General features: G+C 41.9%; 1 protein-coding gene across 3 annotated transcripts in view; it reads right to left on the bottom strand.

Annotated features, from left to right (window-relative positions):
* Positions 1–2,348: 2,348 nt before the first annotated feature.
* FAM204A (family with sequence similarity 204 member A) overlaps positions 2,349–21,397 on the bottom strand; it is a 39,163-nt gene continuing 20,114 nt past the window's right edge. For 2 of the 3 annotated variants that reach the window (XR_004344266.1, XM_030334012.1), the window contains 2 exons: positions 10,539–10,645; positions 2,349–10,243 (listed from right to left, as the gene is read on the bottom strand). Coding sequence is in view for 2 of the 3 variants with exons in the window: in XM_030334012.1 (XP_030189872.1) it covers positions 10,192–10,243; positions 10,539–10,645 (159 nt within the window). In the remaining variant the exon portion in view is untranslated. Of the gene's footprint in view, positions 10,244–10,538; positions 10,646–18,083; positions 18,650–21,397 lie in introns of those variants that run through there. The other variant, XM_030334010.1, reaches the window with a different exon arrangement.

The following is a 21,397-nucleotide window of genomic DNA, read 5'->3' as shown; positions in this document are numbered from 1 at the left end:
TTGCTTGCAAGATGTGCAGAAATGCAAGAGACCCTGGAGAACTGTCCCCCCACATGGCTATGATTTGCCATGTGTCGGGATCTCGGTACTTTCATATTCATTAATTCCTTTAATCCTCGCTGCCCTATCAGATGGGTACTATTATCTCCATTTTTCAGAAGGAGAACCCAAGATGCAGAGAGATTAAGTAACCCGCTTGAGGTTACACAATTCATCGTGGCAGAACTGGAATGTGAATCTGGGTTGCTCCAGAGCCCAGTGTAGGACCCCTTCACTCTTTGAACATTTGCGGGGATCAGCGTGACTCTCTCTGGACGCTCTTTTATGGACGCTCTCCATAGCTTCTCACCATTTGAGAGCACAGAGGCTCTCAGATGTGAGTGTGCATCAGAATCACCTGGAGGGTTTGTTAAAACAGTTTCTGGCTCGGGTCTGACCTGGGATTTGAGAACTTGCCATTTCTACATTTCCCAGGTGCTCCTGGTCAGGGACCCCACTCTGGGGACCATTGTGATGTTATACAATTAAATTACTATCTGCCCTTCCCTCTAGAATGTGAGATCCATGAACTTCAGAATTGTTTGTTTGTGTTTGTTTGTTTCAGGGCCATAGCCTCAGAGCTTACGATAGTGCCTGGAACATCCCAAGTCCTCAATACATATTTATTGGAAGAATCGGGAAAGAAAATGGGGGGGGGGGCATCTATTTCTTCCAGGTTCTGTTACATGCCCTTAACTTTGGAGAACACTCTAGTGCCACCAGCCCTGAGTGGTCCTTACAGCCACGAGGCTAGAGGTAAGGAACCAGGACACTGAATCCAGATGAAGGCAGCTTGTTCCTGATGGAGCTGCCCAATTTGCACAGCTTTCGACCTCAAGAATTGTTGGAGCCACTTCTGGTAATTTGTGGATTTCATAAAAATGCCTTCCAAGGTGCAGAGAAACATCTGAGGACTTTAATTAAGCCCTCCACCATGGGGAATGGAACTTTTATGTTCAGGGACTTTGGATTTTCGTTTTCTTTTTTATTTTTGAGCATTGTTGGCAAGGAGGCAAGTACCAAGCAAGGATTCCAATTGAGTTCTTTGACACGGAACCTTTTCTTCCAGTACTTTTTTTTTTTTTTTTTTTTTTTTTTTTTTGAAAATGAAAGTGGTTTACTGAGTAGAGCCAGCCAAGTGGGGGGATATGGCCACTTATATTAATGGAATTAGACTCAGTATTTAAACTACATAGTACACCTCCCCTCCCTACGGTTTGTGATAAGGCGTGTGCAAGTTTCAGTGGCTTGTTTTCCTTTCCCGTTCCTGCTTCCCTGTGGAGCAAGGAGGTGCTACTCCAAGACGATGATCCTTCAGTGTTAGTATGCACTAATCACAGGCAGCTTACAAAAATGCAGCATCTCAGGCCCCAACCCCAGAGCGGGACCTTGGAATTTGCATGTTTAACAAGCGATGCTTCTGCCTGCAGATGGTGCATGGCTCACACTTTGAGAAACACTGGAAGAGGGAGACAGAGCAAAGGCCTGGCCTGGGTCTCATCCTGACCTTTTTTTTTATGCTGCCGGTATGGTTTTAGTGTTCTCTCTTAAAGCTCCCGGCATCTCAATTTCCTTGTCTATAACACAAGTATAATGTGTGTTTGGTTTCCAACAGCACTGTATGTAATGAGAACATGTTAGCTTCTCAACCTGCTAGACTTGCCTGTGATATATGATTAAGGCATTTCTCTAAGGCAGAGCAATACAACCCTGCATTCTCAAAGAGTTTTTAAAAACAGTCAGTAGATGAGTTCCTTGGAACATCGGTTCCAAGGTTTATGTTCTCAATCAGTCATGAATATTTAAGGAGACAGGATTTCGAATGGTTCAACTGGAAGGACCAGGTATGTATATATTCACCCAACCACCCATCCTTTCATCCACATAAAATGTCGGCCTGCAGTCCTGTACCCAGCTAGCTGCATGAGAATCACCTGAGAGCTTTAAAACAAAAGATCCAAACCACACGCTCATTCGGTAGGTCTGGATTGGACTCAGAAATCTACACGAGGGTTCCAAGGATGTGATTTCCATGCCTTGGAGGGAGATGTCAAGGAAAACTTGGGAGTATGAGAATTTAAGGTGAGCCTCAAATAAAGGATGGGTCCTACTAGATGGGGACAGGAGTTCAGTACAAACACAGAATGGAAAATACATACAGCCTCTTCCCAAAGTTTCCAGAGCAACAGACCTGTGGGTCTAAAATGTTACTATTCCATAGTTATTGTACAGTTAGATTATGTCTCCCAGAGTGCTGCAACTAAATATGTGAATTGTTAACAAATGGTAACTGACAAAAAAAAAATCTGTATTTTAAAACAAATTTAATAAGCATTGTGGTAAGAGCCTTTGATATGCTGATGATGGGCACTTTCAAGGTCACAGTGATAGCATGCAAAGTTTCCCAAACATATTTGACCACAGAAACCCTTATTGGACCACAGAAATCTGTTTTTTTAATCGGTTGAGGTTCCAGAGAACTTGTTTTGGAAGTTACTCCTCTCTCGGTTTTTATCTGTATTTATTTATCTGTAGTTATCGATTTATCTACACATTTAAGCACATATAGTAGTAGGTGGTTTCCATTTTTACTCCTCTTCCACTGTCCAAACCCCTGCTCTATGCACGGTTGTGGGTGATCATAAGGTGGTGTTTTTTTGTTTTTTGTTTTAATCTTTAAACAGCTCACTAATTTACATAGTATCTCAGAGACGGTTATTAAAGGGTTTAACTTATTCTTGGAATCAATACTCCCAACACTTAGTGCTACATGGAAGCCTGCTGGATTTGAAATCCTATCAGGCCTATCAGCACCATCAATTCTCATTTACTCAGGTCACGGGCAAGGTGTGGATTATTAACATCCTCTGACCTCAAGTCCAACACCCCACACTGCTTGTCCGAAGAGTCTCCCTTGGACAGACCTGGGCTGAAAGCCCCGCCCACGATGGTCTGTGCACATACCCACACACATATTCACATTCCTCGTATCTCCCCTTTACTGGGTCAGTGTGTCCATCCCCAGCTGCTGTTTAGGCTGCTAACAGGTCCCCCTTTCTGGAGAATTGCCCACCACTGAGGGAGGCCACCTTGCCCCAGGAAGTAATGCCCCTCTGCCCCATAGAGCCTGATTGACCGACATGAGGGCAGGAGAGGCCGGCTCCTTTGCTGCAAGGGCGGGGGGGGGGGGGGGGGTGGTTCACAGAGCCAAGGCTCTACTGGCTCTTTCCCTTCCATGCCAATGTCACTCCCTCCCTTACAGGTTTTTTCCAGAAGCACACACCTTTAAAAAGAACTTCCATAAGACATAGGAGACATCACTGCTAGGAAAACTGGAGCAAAGTCACCGTCTATTGTGATCATGCCTTGATCTTGGATTTGGCCACGATACCCGGGGCCCTCTGATGTTGACTCTAACAGCCCTCCCCGCACTGGGTCCTTGCTGATGGCTCAGAGGTATCCACAGGCACCCCGACACAGTGAAATTCCATCACCTACACCGCTGAAGGTGACTTACTACCAAATGTCAGATTTGGCAAGACTAAATGGGAGTAAGTTGCTAAAAATGACCTACATTACTTTTGCATGCCACACGGCTATCCAGAGGCACCCACCCCTCCCCACGCCCCGCCCACCCCACGTGGTCACCCTGTCTTGTCAAGTCTGCTGCCCGAACACCTCCGGGATTCACGCTGTCCATTCCCACAGCCCTGGGTTAGGTTCTCATCTCTTCCCCGGGGCTACAGAGACCACCTAACCGGCCTACCTTGTTTGACCTTCCAACCCACCATTTCCTCATAGGTGAGTTGGCCTATTTCTCGCTCGCTTAGTACGTGTGCATGTCCCCTCGCTCCTGAGACTCAGTCCAAACTTTCTAGCGTGTCTCACAAGCTGGGCAAGCGCGTTCCAGCCACCCTCTCTAGTGTCGTCACATAGCTGCTTGACCTCCAAACTCCACGCTACCCCCCCACCCCCCGCTCAACCCCCAGGGGAGCCTCCGGTGTGCCTCGAGGCTCCTCCTGCCCGGGGTGCTCACGCTTCAACGGTGTCTCCCAGGTACGGTCCCAGGTACCCTTCACGACTTCCGCCGCACATCGCCTCGGCCACGAAGTCGACTGACTCTCCGCAGGTGGCAACATCCTCGTGTGAGCCTCGCTGAGCACATAACTCTACTCCAGCCCTTCTACATCATGGTCCATCCTTGGGACCTCTGCCACGCACATCACCTGGTAACTGACTGGCTATTTTGATCAGCTCTGTCAACACATCCAAGTGAAAATGCCTACATCGAATCACAAAGAGCAGTTGGTGCTAGTCAACGTCACGCCTCGGCGGAACTTAGTTACCACGCCAAGTCGGGGTCATTTGTGACTGAGGCAACGTGGCAGACGCTGCTGAGTATTTACTGAAAGAGGTTTCCTCTTCTTGAGAAACGGCGGTCTGCATGTCACTGCCTCCCTTGCAGCTAGGCGTGGTGGCTTAAGGAAGCTGCAGCCAGTGCAGAGGGAGAAGTGACGTGTTCCGCTTCCAGGCCGGGCCCCAAACTCCCCGCGAGTGCTCGCTCTCCCGCGCTCGTTTCCCTTCCAGCTTGAGACGGGGACACCAGGGTCACTAGGTCGAGAAGGTGGCAGAGCTGGCGTCAGCCTGGCTCTCTCAAGGCCTACGTGGGGCAGAGGCCTCCTTTGTCCCACGAGCAAGAAATAAACCTCTACTGTGTTGAGTCATCTTATTTGGGGGGCATATTCGTTGCAGTAGTTGACGTCGCCCTGACGTGGGCAGACGGTAGGGCGCAGCCATTCTAACATAAAGGACGTGTTGATGCGATTTCAGAAAAACATAAAGCTTAAAATTACCAAGTACTGGGCAAAGACAGTTGCATGCGTTCCCGAGCCTGACTCCGTCGATGACCCTCACCTTTGTAGCGAGTCTAGGAAACAGTGAAACTCAGGGGTCAACACCACTCGCCGTGAGGTGGGCACGTGTGGATCAGACACTAGGCTGGCGAGAGAGCCCTAGCTAGCTGCCCTCCAGGAAACTCCTTCCTAGAGACAAAGCGTGCCCACCCATGGGACCAAACTTTTAAGCTCAGGTTACTTATCACATGTAGATCATTCCTTTGCATTTGGCAAAGAAGAAGCCACAGACAGGTAAAAATCAAGTTGTCTAAAACATGGGTTACAAATATTTCCCATCAGACTGCTTATTCCTCTTTGCAGCCACAAGAGGTGGCGTGCTATCTGGCATACGGTAGGTATTCAGTAAATGTTTCTTAGATATTATGTAGGGAGGAATTCACAGCAATGGAAGGCTTCATTGTTTCACTACTCCTGTGACATTCATAATTACTTCTTCTAGTATTACCACATTACAAATGAAAACTTTGTATTCTGGGCAGTCATAATTATACACTATCCGTCAAACCATAAAATGTTTATAGCTGAGGCACATTCAGCCTGAAGATGAAGTGATATATTAACTTCTTGATCAGATGCCAGAGCTTACAGATGAATATGAAACAGACATCAATAATTACAGCTTGTACTGTAGCTGTTGGTTTCTAAACCTTTAAGTTCAATGAACAAGTAATAACTGGACAGACACACCCTTCAGAAATTAGAGGTGGGAAAAGATTACCTCATTCCATACCTGTCACACAGCAGGCCCCCTGCAGCAATTCAGCAAGAGGCAGCCCATGGCCCCTGGAGGAGGTTCGGGCCGGGGCTTCTAGAGCAATGCCAGGGAGTAGGCACAACGCAAACCGGGCCTAGGAGCACCCAGGAGCCAAGGTTTTTCTTGGGCACTACCCTCTGCTCTCCTTCCATCCCCTTTCATTCTGCACCTCCTTAAGAAACCTGTTCTGGATATAAAAGGCAGGTACCTAAATTCAATGCTTTAAAAACATCATCTCAATAAGGAACATTTTTATGCCTTTTCTAACAGATCTAAAAAGCGGCTACTAACACTAATAAAAAGAGAAGTATCCCTCAGCTAATTCTTCATTTTACAAGCACGTCTGAAAACACTGCAGACTGCATGGCATTTAACGGAGAGTCTCCCGGAAGGCCTGTAGTTGTGTTCCGGGGATCAAGACCGCAGGGGCCAGTGTGGCAGGAAGCTACTCTGATGGCACCACTGTATTTGAAGAAACGCTAGCAAAACGAACACTTATCTCCTTCTACTCAGAAGGAGAAACTGTTGAAGAAGCAACACGCTTCGTTTTAACACTGGCGCACAATGGGTTGGGGGCTCCTTTCTCAGTCTCTCCATGGCCGTCTAGATTGGCTATATACTGACTGCCACGTTCTTGACGGGAGTCACAAATCCCTTTCACGCCGAGTCTCGATGCGGAGGACAGCTCAACGCTGAGAGTGCGTGCGTGTGTCTTTCAACGTGAGTAGTATGGAAGGAGGATAAAATAATAAAGACTAAAGAATGCAGTTCTGCTCATTTTATCAAAATCTATAGAGAACATCCCAACCTCAAAAATGGAAAATGGGTCTTATTGTCTCAGTATGCTACAGAGGTCATGAATAGATACATGCTGATAAAGCAATCGTTTGATAGTTCGTTGAAATTTACTCTAACATATATTCCACTTTCTGGCAGAAAGCCTCTCACTAATTTAAATCTGAAAACCTAGAAAGATGCTCTGATTACTTCATAATAAAAATTAATTCCTTGAAATTCATTGCCCTGGGTTTCTAATGCTTTAGACTTTCAAAGTGCTTTCAGATCCATTACCATGTTAAAAGGCCCTGATGCCACAAATACCAATCTACATTTGGTTTTGGAAAAAGATTTTCGTGTACATATTTTGTCCAAATATTACTATTTGTTTCATGAAAGTCAGGACTAAGACTTTTAGTAGAGTGTAAATTTTAAGCCAATGAATAAACAGTTGGCTTGAAAAAATATTAAATTGACATGCAAAGCATTTGTTGCTCTGCCAGATACTAAAAATAAAAGCAACTTCTGCCAACATGGAAAAACTTGAATTGTTTCAGTTGGTTCTGAATTTGACTACTGGGTTTCACGAAGCTAATTTTCCAAAATGAGGTCTGACATAACATTACCTTGTTTCCCCCAAGCCTTATCTCATAAAAAAACACACACACAATTGGCATCTTACTCAAATATCAACCTCATACGGTACTTTTTATAGGTTAGCAGGACATAACATTTCTAAAACAGTGGTATCTTTACCTAACAAACAGAAATTTGGACATTTTGAAAATTAACTTTCATATTTTAAGAATTAAACTCAAACTTGTCTTAGCGTAAACAATAAGCTATGTTATTAAAATACTGAAAAGAGAGCATTTTAGACCAAAGGTATCAGGGAAATCAGTAGATTTTAAATGTGAGGTTCTAGGCTGTTACTCAAAGTTCAGATAACATTTTATTCCCACCCCTGGCCTGCCCCTCCCATAGCTGTCTCTCTAAAAAAAAAAAAAAAAAAAAAGTGTGCTTAAAATACGGAGTTTGAGATTTATGATCAGTTGCAGAAACCTGTTTAACTAGTGATTTACAGTTTTGGCCAAGGTATTTAACTCTGTCATCAGAACTAATTATAGCAAACCTGAGATTATACATCCAAACTCTCCTTTTGGTGAAAGAAATAGAATGTTCTGCTGAAAATCAGAAACATCCTGAGGGCTCCCAACAAGAACACACTACCAACTTTACTTCTCAGAACCAGCGCTATAAAACTCAAAATTACTGTTCCTTAGTAAGTTGTTTTAGCCTGAAGTACTTAAACAGTAAATCATAGTTACGTTAATGCCATACCAACGACTTGAAACATATTAATCTCGGTTAACAATAACTGACGTTTACACCCCTCATCTAATTCAGGCACTCGAGCAGTAGTAAACGCACATGCTGAAGCTTCAGGAACTGAAGTTATTACTGATCCAAAAAGAATCCTCATTTCAGTGTGGACAGATGGAGAAGACAAATGACTATGCTTTTTGGGCAACATGGGTGCTCTAAGAATAATGTTCCCATTTTATTGCTTTACTGAGCAAAATGTCTAATTCAAATTAAAGCTGGTAAAATAAAACTGGTCCCAAATGACATGTCAGCAGGGTCAATCAAAGACACCCAGCCCCTTCCTCTCCCCCGAACCCCTCTCTTACCCCCACTCCACCTGCTGTACCACATTTTAGAGCTTTTCACAAACTAGGTCCCCCCAAAAATGGAGACTTATGAGATGCGGCTCCCCTCATCGAATGAGTCGCTGCTACATCCGATTCCACCAAGGCGCCTTCACCGGGTTCAAATGCTCCGTGTGTGTCCGAGCCCCGGGGCAGGGCGGGGCAGGGCAATTGTCAGCGAGGGACAGGCTGAAGAAGGGCTTCAATGGCTGGACTTCGGGCCACAGGCTCCCTGATCAGCCCCCAGAGAGGCCACTCCAGCAAGGCCTCAGCATGAGCAGAGGTAAAAACATGCCTGCAAGGGTCACTAAATGCTCTCAAGAAGGGGACACGGGAGAAGGAAAATGAGGCAGAGGCTGCAGGAGATGCTGTCTCCGGGCCCGGTGTGCCCAAACGTCTACCCCACCCGCCTGCCCAACAGCTTCTTCCTGTTTCAGACAAAACACCGGACCGTGTAACGGCACGTCCCCCACGATGCATTTTTTAGGGAAAAGATTCCCATACCGTCAGTCTGTATTCACCTATTAGGAGTTTGAAATGTAATGTCGTGGGTAAACGCAACAGGAGATATTAAATCACAAAAACATGAGATTTTCCAGTATTTGGCCTGGACACCTTTCGTGATGAATTCTGTAAGCAGAAACACAACCTCCTAAAATCTTGCTTTTTCTATACTGGCTTTTCTCACCGAAGCGGAAGCAAGATAGGATTTTTATTCTCTTAAATACCAACTGGTTATTGACTTATTTCAGGAACACAGAAAATAACATTAAACACGCTACCATAAGTTATGAAAATTCTGTTGCTACTGTAAGTCTAAAATAACAAAGTAATAATAATGAAACGATCACATGACTCATTTTCTGTGTTCCTGGAATTTATATTCTCAACCCCGAGGAAGTTTACACCAGACAGCTAGAAACCCTCTGGCGGAGCTGAGGAAGGCAGGTGAACGGCCGAAAGGTGTGATGGGCAATTCTTCCCTCTTCTAAGCGCTGGGCAGGGAGGGGCCAAACCAGCCAACGTCCAGGCCTATTTGCCAGCTTCTTACGGGATTTCTCAAAGCCCCTCTAGGAAGGCCTATGAACACACATCTAAGAACAACTACTTCCCCAGGCACCGATCCACCTCACCCTCATTAACACATTGAACCTTTTAAGAAGCAATGGGGAAGAGGAGTAAAATAATCAAACTACGTTCCTGGAAGGTTCCAAGTTATACTGTCTGGAGGTAGTTGTAACTGGCTAGTACGGTTGTGCCATTTTCCCTCCTAAGAGCCGTATCACAATTTAAGGAACAACAAGGCTGGGAGAGATATTTAGGAAGACATTTCCAGGCCGAGCTAAAGTTAAATCCTCCTCCAAATACTACTTTCTGCCCTTCTTAAATTATGGTATTTTATCTCAAGGTATACAAAAATTAATCAATTGCCTTCATCATTTGATTGGGAAATATCAACTCTATTCCCTCCAATAAAGAACCAATAATTACTTTTAGGATATTAAGATAATTCAAGTCATCTGTAAAAGTATCGGTTGAGACGTTCTCCGCACTTACGACTAATCCTTCGTAAACAAACGCCAAATCTTACAAACACAACTGCAGACGAAGTACAGGTACGCTGGGACAGATGAGGAAGTATGAGGAGCTCACTGACTATGCTACACCAAACAGTCGAAAAGTAAAACTGACTTTATGCTGGAGGGTTACATAAATAAATAATTAACAAATCCTATCTTTCTTCCTGGTACGTATACTTCGATTTCGGGCACAAATAACAGAATGCTCCACTTCATTCGTGTCAACAGAATGAACTCTCTAGAAAAAGACTAAAAGGTTTAATAACCAACCCCACATTTTACGCTTATGTTTCTGGCTTCTGGCAGTTCCCTGACACAGTTAACATGGGCAGGAGTATCTTCTCAGCCAATTGAGCAGCTGAAGACTCAAAGAAAAGCCCAAGTGAAGACTCAATGCCTTGAGGAACGCTGGCAAGCTACATATATCCCATGTTGCTCTTGGTTTCCCATCTCTTCTTTGCTTCAAACCTAAAATAGAAAACATAAAAATCTCAATTTATTTCTAAACACTTTCCTAAACACGCTTACTCGGTGCCAAAGTAAAATAAACCGAAACATTTTCACATACTCCCACTGATGACAAACTAAATATGAAAAGGGATGAAGAAATGCCCCCGTGTTTATAATCTGATAAACGTGCAGCAAAGACACAAGGACTAAAATGAGTGAACAATCACACACAACTGGATTCACACAACGGATCCCAGGATTTCTGTAATTCCTATGAAGTTATTAGAATTACTAGTAAAAATCTTAAACTCACCCCCAGGCAAGCTTCTTCTTTTTTCGAGCAACCTGTGAATTTTCAGCGTCCCTTTTGGCTTTTACAAAGTTGTGGCAGGCAACCGCTTTAGCAATTTTCACACCAAGCTAAGAATTACAAAGGAGAAAACCAAACAACAAAAAGGTGAAAATAAATATTCCAGCTGATACAAGAATTACAGTAACACAAACACTTGAGAACTTGCGGCTAAGCCAGCCATACCTGCAAATCAGAATTCTTATGCTCAGGCCCCCGTGAACAAGCAAAGTAAACAAATGCACTCCGTGTGGCCCATACTTCCCTCACCTCCCACAGGCCCTAGACCCCGGTTGTGCCAGTCTCCTGGATGGAAATCCTTCCCAAACAGAGCCCCTCGAGGGTCCACAAGGATATGATGAAGATCTTCAAGCTATTCCAGCATTTCAGTAGGCCAAACAGGAATTTACCCCTGATAAGGCTGTGCAGACTGACAGAGACATCAAGTTTCTTTGCTCTGGGCTAGAATTACAGCAACTCAGTATGGTCACATCAGCTATCTCCTGCTGATCAGAAGCTCTGATTGGCAGTCATAGATGTGATTAATAAAACATGGGAAAGCTAATTACTGCTTCATAAACGCACTTGCATGATGGGCAACAGCTTTTAATTCACCGAGAGAGAAGAGAATATAAGGGGTGCTAAGAGGTGAAAAGGCTGGGCACGCGGACCACAGTACCTAGTGCTTCCTCTGCAGGCCCCTCTACTCCTGCTCCACCTGACACCTATCTGCCCCGGGCCAGTAAGGTCAATGAAAACCAAGCCTCCTACCCACCCCGCCCCACCTCTACCTCCTAAGTTTTCTCTAAGCCAACCTAAAGCAGTCTCTGTGTCTGTATTCTCCGGCCCTTCAGCCTCTACGCCATCATCTTCGGTTCCCACACACAGGCCTACACACGGCTCTCTGGCTGCAGAACTGTTCCTCAGAGAGTATCTCCAGGACAGGATGGTCACCTTCTAGTTCTGGCGGCTCTGATGTTAAAATACCTGCCTATATGAACAGCTCAGAGATATCTGTGAAGAAACCCAGGTTGAACAGCAAAGGCTAAATATACATCTCCTTCTGGGGTCTCTTTCCCTTTCTTTCCCTGGACTCACCCTAATGAACGTTACCGGACAACAGACGTGCGGGAAGAGAAGGAAGGACCTGGAAGCCGCTGTCAAATCAATGTGTTAAAGCCCGAGTTTTAGGGATCTGCTGGCCAACGGTGAGGCATCATGGGTGGCTAAGACCACACGCATGAGAAGTTCATTTAGGAAATGAGGTTTCACATGCTTGACATTTCTTTCAGCTCGTTTCGGAGAAGAGTTTCCTTTAGGATGAAACGAACATGCAGGAATCAAGCACTGCTCGGGGCTTATAAACGAGAGCATAGAGTGGTTTGAGTTTCCAGTCCAGGTAAGAATACGCACCAAGAATGGAAGCAACCCAACAATCAAGCCAGAGGGCTGAACTGGTCAACACCAACAGCACAGGCACCGATGAAAGAATGATCAGCTGTGACTCGAGGGCCCACCTGGGGAGGCAGACCAACCTCAGAGTCTCAAAATTCGTACCAACGCGAGCAGCACTTATCTTTTTTCACAGGACAGTATTCACTCAACAAATATCAGGAGGGGCGCAAACGCATGGCTTTGCCAGGCACTGTTCTAGGCACCGGAGACACAGCACTGAACAAAACCAGCTTCTTTCACACTGGGGGCTGGGAAGAAGGGGGTCGCCAGTTGCGCTGCTTCAAAACTGGCCTTCTCTCGGTTGTCTTTTTGTTTCCGGTTGTTCATCACAGAAAAGTTCAGATACGTCAGCTAAGAAAGGGCTAAGAATCAAAGGGCTACAGCATCATCATCTCCAGGGAAATGAAACGGGAAGGGCGCCGTGTGGCCTATTTATCATTAAGATGGATTTCCCTGAAAACCTTCCCATCTGCCATAAACGTGAAAATCAGGTCAGCACCTGTCGCGTGAGGCCAGCCGCAACTACACTTATCAGACAATCCCCGAATCCCACTGGCTGCCCTTGGACTTTTTGTTCCGCTTCTGGTCGGCTGTGGCATGGCTGGGCTCTCCTCCGTCTCGTGGTGCCGGCCTCTCAGCGTGTGACTTTCGGGTTCGCGGCGGCAGAGGATGGGGGCGGCCAGAGGGTCTCACACTGGCTCTCAAACGCTTTGACACGGAAGTGACACACGTCATGTCTGCGCACTGCCCTCTGGTCGCGACTACCCCACGCATTTCCCCCTGAAGCCGGGCAGCCGGGGACGTGGGGTGCTGCGGGCGAGCAGGGGAGCAGCGAGTGCACCTAGTGAACGCCTACTGTCGTAAAACCCAGCTGGCTACCTGTGCTGATACGTTGCTAGGTCTCTCCACATTCACGTAGAACATTCAGTATCTTCCCTGCCCTCACCTCCAAAAGGTAAAAACGTGGACTCTGCGTTTTCTACTTCACCATATTCCTATGTGTTACTTATCAAAATGCAACTTGGTACGGGAGAGTTTTGCCAAGCCCACCTCCAACAGAAGTCCCAGTCGCCTAGTTCATCTCCTACTGAAACCGAGCCTGGCAAGAGGATAAAACAAAAATGGTCCGAACCATATCCACCGTGTACCGTCAACACGTGAAAAACATTATTTCCTAAAACTGTTGTAAATTAAGAGGTAGCTTACATGCCTAACTTACTGAGATTTTCCAACGTGGGTTTTCTGGATTGGGGATTGATAAACCAAAGAGGTATCTCAGCGTGTTCGCCTTAAATGGGACTCTTCATCTCAACGCGGTCATGCGCTCTAAGAACGTAAACGCTTTTCATTTTTCCGGCAACGTTCAGGCAAGCCAGCGCACTCAGCACCACAGTAAGGATTTAGAGCATACATTCCACAAGACATGGTATGAATCTGTTAGCAGTATTCATTAAAGTGCATGAAACATGTATTTACATGAGAGGGCTCCAGCATTTTCTGTGGACTAAGTACATATAATAAATGACTGGGTACGTAGGCAATACTTTCAAACAGACCTCTTCGGGTACAAAGTGTATTTTCTAACTGTATTTTGCCTTGGGGTTAGGTTAAATGGAATGTTCTTCGACTGATAAACATTCAACAAGCCTGGTCTATGTATTTACAGAAAGAATCTTTTAGCTTGTAATGATGATGAAAAGTCATATCAATTTTGTGTCCTTCACACGCTTAAAATGTGTCTCACTTATTCCTGTGGGGAAGAAAAAAAGAACGGAAGTATTTGGAAATATAAAGGATAATAAGATCTTCTATGGAAGAGACAGTTGAGAAGAAACTCATTTTCCAGGCAAGATGACGAAGCCAAGTTCCCGGAGATAAAAGAATATCGTGCTATGTTTCAGTATTACAAATAACACAGGCCAACGAGAATCCTTTCACTCCTGTAGAAGAAAAATGCATCCTCATGCCCAAAGTAAACATCACAAAAGCTTGGCCGATGGTTTTTATATTTAAAAAAAAAAAAAAAAATGTTTGGGTCATCAGATAACCTATAGCAACACAATGTGGCAAGAAAAATTTTTAAATGAATAAAAATATATACAGAATTTCTTGTATGTGTAGCCAAAGTATCAGCATTTTCCATATAGAACATCCAATATTTGCTGCATTTTAATTAAGGTGTCTAAACATTATCACAAAGAACTGCAAATTGGTCAGAGCAAGCGGTAAGGAAAATTAAGCTCTAAAGGCTTTTTATCACCATATTTCAGGAACCAAGGGTGTAAAATGTTCTAATTTGGGATATATTAAAAGCCATAAAAGGTCTTTCAAAAAGATTAATGGTACTTTGCTTGGATTTAAGATAAGGGCTTTAGCTGGTTGGAAAAGCAGGGCCCTGGCTGGACCCTTGGGGCATTCATCTTTACAGACACTTGGAAGATTTGTAAAAGCGTCTGCATAACCTCAAGCAAATGCATGGCGACATTTTTTTAATTCCTTTCAATTTTACAGGTTTCGCATGTGTAAATCATATTGGGTTGTAAAAGAGATATAATGGCGCATCTTGTAACACAGTAGAGATTTTTAAAAGACAACTTTCAAAATAAAGTTGGTTTTTCTTGCTAAGCCTTGCCATTCTGAAGTTTGCTGATAATCATCTGAAGCATCTGATTCAAACAGCTTAATCTAGCATAACTGTAAACTTCTTATCCATTTCATAAATATTTTACTCATCTCAAAATTACTAGCTTGGTAGCAGATTTATGAAGTTTTCCTCCCTTTTGAACACTTTCAAGGCACTTATTTAAAAATACCAATTATCATACTTTAACTTTTATGGAATAATAGGTCTCTATGAAAAATATTTATGCCATTCTCTTTTGTTCTTTAATTAAATGAAAACAGATGTTTTCTGAAGTAAGCGGAACCATTACTGGCGTACTTAAAGTGTTAAGGTCTTTAATTTTTATATCAGTTGGTCGACAATTCCTGATTGTCTTACTCAAGCTCAACATTAATGTCAAGCGAGTTACCTAGGAGACGAAAGAGATCAAAGAGACAAAAAACCCCTCCAAGGTCTGATTAATCAAGCCTGCAAACAGCTTATTTCTTTTAGCCTGCATGCAAGTATGAAAATGAGATTCTGGGAGCCGAACATTGTGCAGATTTGTTCATTCTTATCAGAACAAAGCCAGCGGCAGCTTATTTCATGGATCATTGGCACTGTCATCAGTGCTACACAGAACGGGTGACAGCTCCTCATTTTGAGGCTTGAACAAAATTAGCAAAAAGTCGGCACAAATTAGCCTCTCATCTTTTTGGTAATATGACATTATTCATTTACTTTTTATCCAATTTTTAATTTTTTCCTCGTCAGCTATCCCCTTCTAGTGTCTCTTGCATGGCATAAAACGCCTTCTTAAAAACAAGCAAAGAAATAGCCAAAGTTGAAATAACATGGGAAGTTCAAAAAGCAAATAAGAAAAAGCTCTTCCAGGAACTGATAATGCTTTGTGTTTTCTACAACTTTCAGAACTTTGTACTAATATGGATAAATAGCTCAGGACACCATGCAGTTCAGGAGTTTAGTGGAATCTGTAGCATATTTCGATACAGAGTATGATGTGGCTAATGTGTTTCACTCAAACCACAATTCAGTGTGGTGTGCTATAAAGTACACTTGGGGTGTCTGGGTTTGGACCGGTACCTCTCCGCGGCCCCACCTGAGATGCCAAGGCTGTGATGGCTGCAAACAGGCTATGCTCCGCCCAATCATTTAAACTCCGACCTGACTTCCAGTCGTCCTCTCTCTGTTACAGTAAACGGCCTAACCTCACTCACTGTCATCTCCAAAAGCACACGCACACACTTACACATCTGTGTGATGGTACAAGCACCTATCATTTATTTTATACCTACAACTGCCTATCAGTTAAAGCCAAGTAGTTTTTACTTTCAAATAATAACCCAACAAGTTCTGTTTTAAAAAACACGTATGTGTATATATATATATATATATATATGTATATATATATATATATGTATGTATATGTATGTATAAATTATATATATTTATACATACACATGCGCGTGTATGTGTGTGTATATACATATACATATATACGTATATATTATTCACCCTGCAATTTATAAAAATAGTATGTATTCGGTCTATAAAGTGTAAGAAGATATACTTTGATTCATATACTCAACTTTGATTTCATAGTGAAATAGTTTATATAACACCTGTTTTAATGATGACTATTAAGGCTTCAAATTATATGTAGATTACTGTATTCCAAAGGAGGGTGAAAAGACGTTATACTGTTGAAATTACTCCTGGATATAGATGATTTATATTCAAGCAACTTATCCCATTCATAAGGGAAAAAAAGCATTAAAAAATTAACCATAAGCTGTTAGATGCTTTACACAGTCCCCATAAGAAAGACAGTTTTTTTTTTAAAGAACTGTAGTACTGTTTTCAGCAATTTCTTTATCTCTGTTCTTCTAAGTAAGAAAGCTTATTAACAAGCTTTGAACTTAAAATCACATTTACAATAATGTGCCATCAACAGTTTTATAAGCTAATTAGAAAAAGATTAATTAATGACTGGCTGCTAATAAAATGGCAATCATGAAGAAAGAAACCAAGGGTGCTAAGCTTCAACTACCACCAATTAAGAGCTAATTACAAACAAATTATATATGTGTTTTGCTGTGGGCTTTAATTTACTAAAATGGTTTTAATTAAAAGAGAAAACATGCTGATTAATTGAACTGCAGAAAAAATCTACAGTATAAACTGTGCTTTGTCTGTCTCTTTAATTAGACTTGTAACATCTGAAATCTTTTCTTAAGGTTTGTTAAAAGCACAGATAAACATAATTAAAAGAGAGCATAAGAACACCATTCTAGGTGATCACCCAAGCATACCCCAAAGGTTAAAAAAAATATCCTCAATGCAAGGAGATATGAGTAAGCACCCCTAAAAACCGGAGAGAAAAACCCATCACTCAGTACCATTTTTATTTTTCCCATATTAAAATGCTCCGACTTCAAGCCTATACACAATTTTTATGGGGATGAATAGATCTTTAGTCTCAATGTAAAGGAATTCGAACAGCTGGACCTTCCCTTACCTGGACAGGCAGGGCTTATTTTCCATACATTGTGCTAACTGTTCATCTGTATGAGACTACTGAAATTACTTCTAAGGACTGAGGAGAACAAGGCTTCAAAGAACTAAAATCACCATTTAAAAGTCCCCTGGACTACGTTCAGACTACAAAATGACACACAGAAGAACATTTAAATTACAAAACCACTGAGAAATGACCAAAGTTAATGAAAGTAAGTCAGTTCTAGATGAGCCTTAGCTGACACACATCGCCCCGCCACAGCAGAGAACACCCAACCTCCTCAGGTGGCTGAGCACGCTGTGACAGCAGTAGGCTGCCCTGGGAGGGCTTTTCCCTCCCCAGTGTCCTAGGTTCCTTTCCACTGCCAATCAGAGAATATACCACAAAGGAAACGGTCCTAAACTCTCCTGACCGGAAAGAGGAAAAAATAAAAAATAAAAATAAAAAAAACAAAAAGAAGGAAGAAAAAATAAGGGACAGAAAGCAGAGCAGTAAAATTTCAAAGACAGACATAAAACACACTTTGCCAGAGAGTTTGCAGGCATTAGATGACTTGTATGTAATAACGTATCCTCCATACACACCTCCTGGTCCTAGCAACAAAATAATAACCCTGCTGTAAAAATGAAATGTTGAAATGAAGATATTTTAGAGTCTATATATTTGTAATACTTAATGCACTTTACTTTGTTTACCCGATCTTCAGTGGCAAGAGATCACTGTAATTAAGAAAATACAAAGTACCTGCCATCCTTCTTAGGGTCACATATCCCAGTGGTGAATTCTTGTAACAGCTAAAGGGAAAATACATTCAGCCTCGTATCTGAAGGAACCGTTTTACCTTTGGAAACACGGTTGTTAAGATATTTCTACCCAAGAAAAGTATCCACAAAAATGAAAAGAAAATAATTTTGCCCTCCAGATTATAAAATAAACGAGCTTAGAACGACAAGATTTGCTTCACTGTAATAGGTCTTTCAATTCAGCTTTTATTTATTTATTTTTTGGTATGTAATGCAAACACATTGGCTTTGAAAACAGCACTGCTGAAGAGTAACTTGAAGCTTCCCAAGTTTGACAGAATCTCTATTTCAAAAATTTAAACAAATATTTCAATTCTGAACTCTATAGAAGATAATGTTCCAGGTATTCTGATAGGTAAATCTGACAAAATTGTATTATCTGGGGAGGGTGGGGTCACTGAAGCTCTTATTCCATTAAGATGACAGTGCATGTACGTCAACAGACAACTAAAAACCAAAATGAAGAGACTGAATTGTAGCCAGAGTCCCCTCAGAGAAACCAAAGCCTAACGATGAAGTGCACCGGAAAAATTCTGAATGCCGGAGCAAGCGCCGTAGCACCCAAGCATTTCTGAGAAAGGACGTCTTAGATGTGAACATAAAATGCAGAAACTATCTCAAATGCATATATACCCTTCTTCAATGAGAATGCCTCCAGAGTTTTGAGGAAATTGCTCTAGAAATAAAGCATAGGCAACAAATTAATAATCTCCCCAAATTAAGAGAGCATTTATTTAACTAGGAAAGAACACAACCCCATCAATTCAAACATCAGGTTTTTCAAAAGGCCATTCCTACCTTTATTTAAATATTAACAAACTATCTATATTTCAGCATTATTAACTTTACCTATGTTTCGGAATCCAAAACTTTAAGTAGCCTTAATTTAACAAAGTTAAAATTTAATTCTCAGTTTAATTCATACTGCCAATGTAATACGCTTTCTAGGTTACACAAAATAATTACAATCTTACAACACGAAGCACTGACGTTTTCAAAGAATTGAGTTTAGTTGTTGCTGTCAAAGGCCATCCTATTGGGAGTCATTTACAGAAAAAGTATTCTTTCAGGGCGTAAGCTATACAAAGTTCAAACGAAATTCACAGGCAACCTCTACTCCCCATTCATTCCTACTCAGACACTGCACACTTGTAACTGAAACCAACCTGAGCTATGTATCCAGTTCATGCAGATGTCATTCGTTCCCTGGTAGGAACCCACTGGTGCCAAACCAAGGGGCTTTTATTTATCCGTGTCAGGCTAACAGGAAGATGCCTAGAGAAAAATCCCCTTTCCAAAATGTGACATCCAACCTAAGCACTGCCTAAGTAAACCGAGGCTTTAGCATTTAATCTTAGCCTGTTTGTTTCTACTGATTTCTATAAAATTTGGTATCATTTGGATTGTAAAAAAGATAACGTGTCAGAAAAGACCAGTACCAAAAGATGGAATTTGTTCAGGATCACTATCGATGAATGAATGGAATGTACTTCCAATTCAGGCCTGAGGTTAACAAGTCACAAATATGCTCAAATACTTTGTGTGTATGTGTAAATGATACTTTTTGTAAAAAAAAAAACTTTTTTTTTCAAATTAGAACAGTTTCATCAGTATGACACAAACCCAAGTATATTTCTCCTCTCTATCCCCTCCAAGATTGTTAATGAAAAACAAGTATTTAATCAACAGGAGGGACAGTCCCAAAGCAACTACATTACAACATGGCAAAACCAAAGATGTTAGCACAGTCAAGACTTCAAACACGTGAATTTGAGCCTTCCCCTAAAACCAGATAATATATATCTTTGATGTCATCATAAATTTAAGGGAATGTGATTCTGGGAAAAGTATGCATTTGCTTTGTCACAAGGACAGCGCACGGACAACTGGCAGACCGTTGTTTCGTTTTGTTGTTGGGGAACTGTGTTCAAGGCCCATTCGCAGGCATGGTTCTACTTTGGGCTTCATTTTTTTTTTTCAATACTCATGCTGCCCTATTAGTTTCACAGGCTTATAAATGTTAAACATCAAAAATTAGTTTCACTTATTATGGTTGGGAAAGGCTTTAAGAACTCTGGGGTCTGTGCCTCTGAGCAAAGGCTTTATCAGTAGGTCCCAGTCACTGCTTCTTGAAAAAAGAAAACGGGACTGATTAAAAACCAATATACCTGATTTCCAAAAGGACACCTACCATGCACGTATACATTTAATTCATAAAGGGTTTCTGCCCCAAACTCACAATTACTTATTTCTCAAAATCCCATCTCTCATATCCATGGTGATTAGCACCAAGGGGATAAATATGAAAAATTAAATCTCAAACTAAACTATTTATTCAAGAATTCCATCTTGATTACTTTAGTCATTCTTCACGGGTGTTTAATTAACACGACATCAGTATCTTTCCAATGTCTGTGCCTGAACAGCAAACACTTTCCAGATGTTTTGCCACTCACTTATACAAGGAAAAGAAGAGAATTTTATTTTTTCTTATAATCAGAATTCTGTAACACCACACTAAATAAGTTAATTTATTTTACTAAAACAAGGCATTATATTTATATGGAAGCAAGAAAAGAAAAAAAAATTGAGGAAAACATTTCATCCTTACAAGTGATGAAAATTACTGTATTTCTGAAGCAATCTCACTTGTCATAAAGGTAATAGGAAATCACACCCTTAAAATGGAAAATACCTAGTCAGTGCCATGCAATTCCCATTTCTAAAACAGCAGCATAACAAAACAAAGCACAAAAAAAAAAACCTAATATCCTCAAAGAAAACACACGTCTCTGCAGCTGGCAAGGCACATCTTCCGTGCTTTCTGACATGCGCCTTCAAACGGCAGAGAAAGGGAAGCTCACAAGCGATCACTGCTAGCGGGGAAGGCATCCCTCCCAAGTGGTCATTTAAAAAAACTATATCCAATTCTCGACTGTCCAGGTTTTTCTGCGAGATTTAACGTATACATAGAATTACATAATCCACTATCTCATTCAAGACCAATTTTGGGTTTAGTTTGCCAGGTAAGATGAAAAGTTCAATCCCATAATGTTTTAAAGATCTGGTTTGGCAACCACCATAATAATAACCGTCCCAAAGATGAAAAGAATTAGCAGTAGATGCTAAACCTACTGGGTAAAGTATAATGAGAAATAGAATTTACATAGTCTCGAATTCTCTCCCATCTCTCCATGAGATATGTATTAATTACATAAGGGACAACAGTCACGTTACAATAATGTGGAGAAACCTGGTGACACCACCTTAACCAAAACTCAAAGTGACATCAAAAATTGGGACAGACAGATATCATGCCTCCTGATATCTTGCATTGAGAAGAACACAGAATCATTTCTGCAACACCCCTGCCAAAAATGCATGAGGAAACATCAGACAAACCAAAATTGAAGGACATCCTAGA

This window comes from Lynx canadensis, chromosome D2, assembly GCF_007474595.2.
Source record: "Lynx canadensis isolate LIC74 chromosome D2, mLynCan4.pri.v2, whole genome shotgun sequence".
In the NCBI taxonomy this organism is placed as follows: Eukaryota; Metazoa; Chordata; class Mammalia; order Carnivora; family Felidae; genus Lynx; species Lynx canadensis.
Note: the sequence above shows the minus strand (reverse complement) of the source record. Positions and strands in the feature narration are given on the sequence as shown.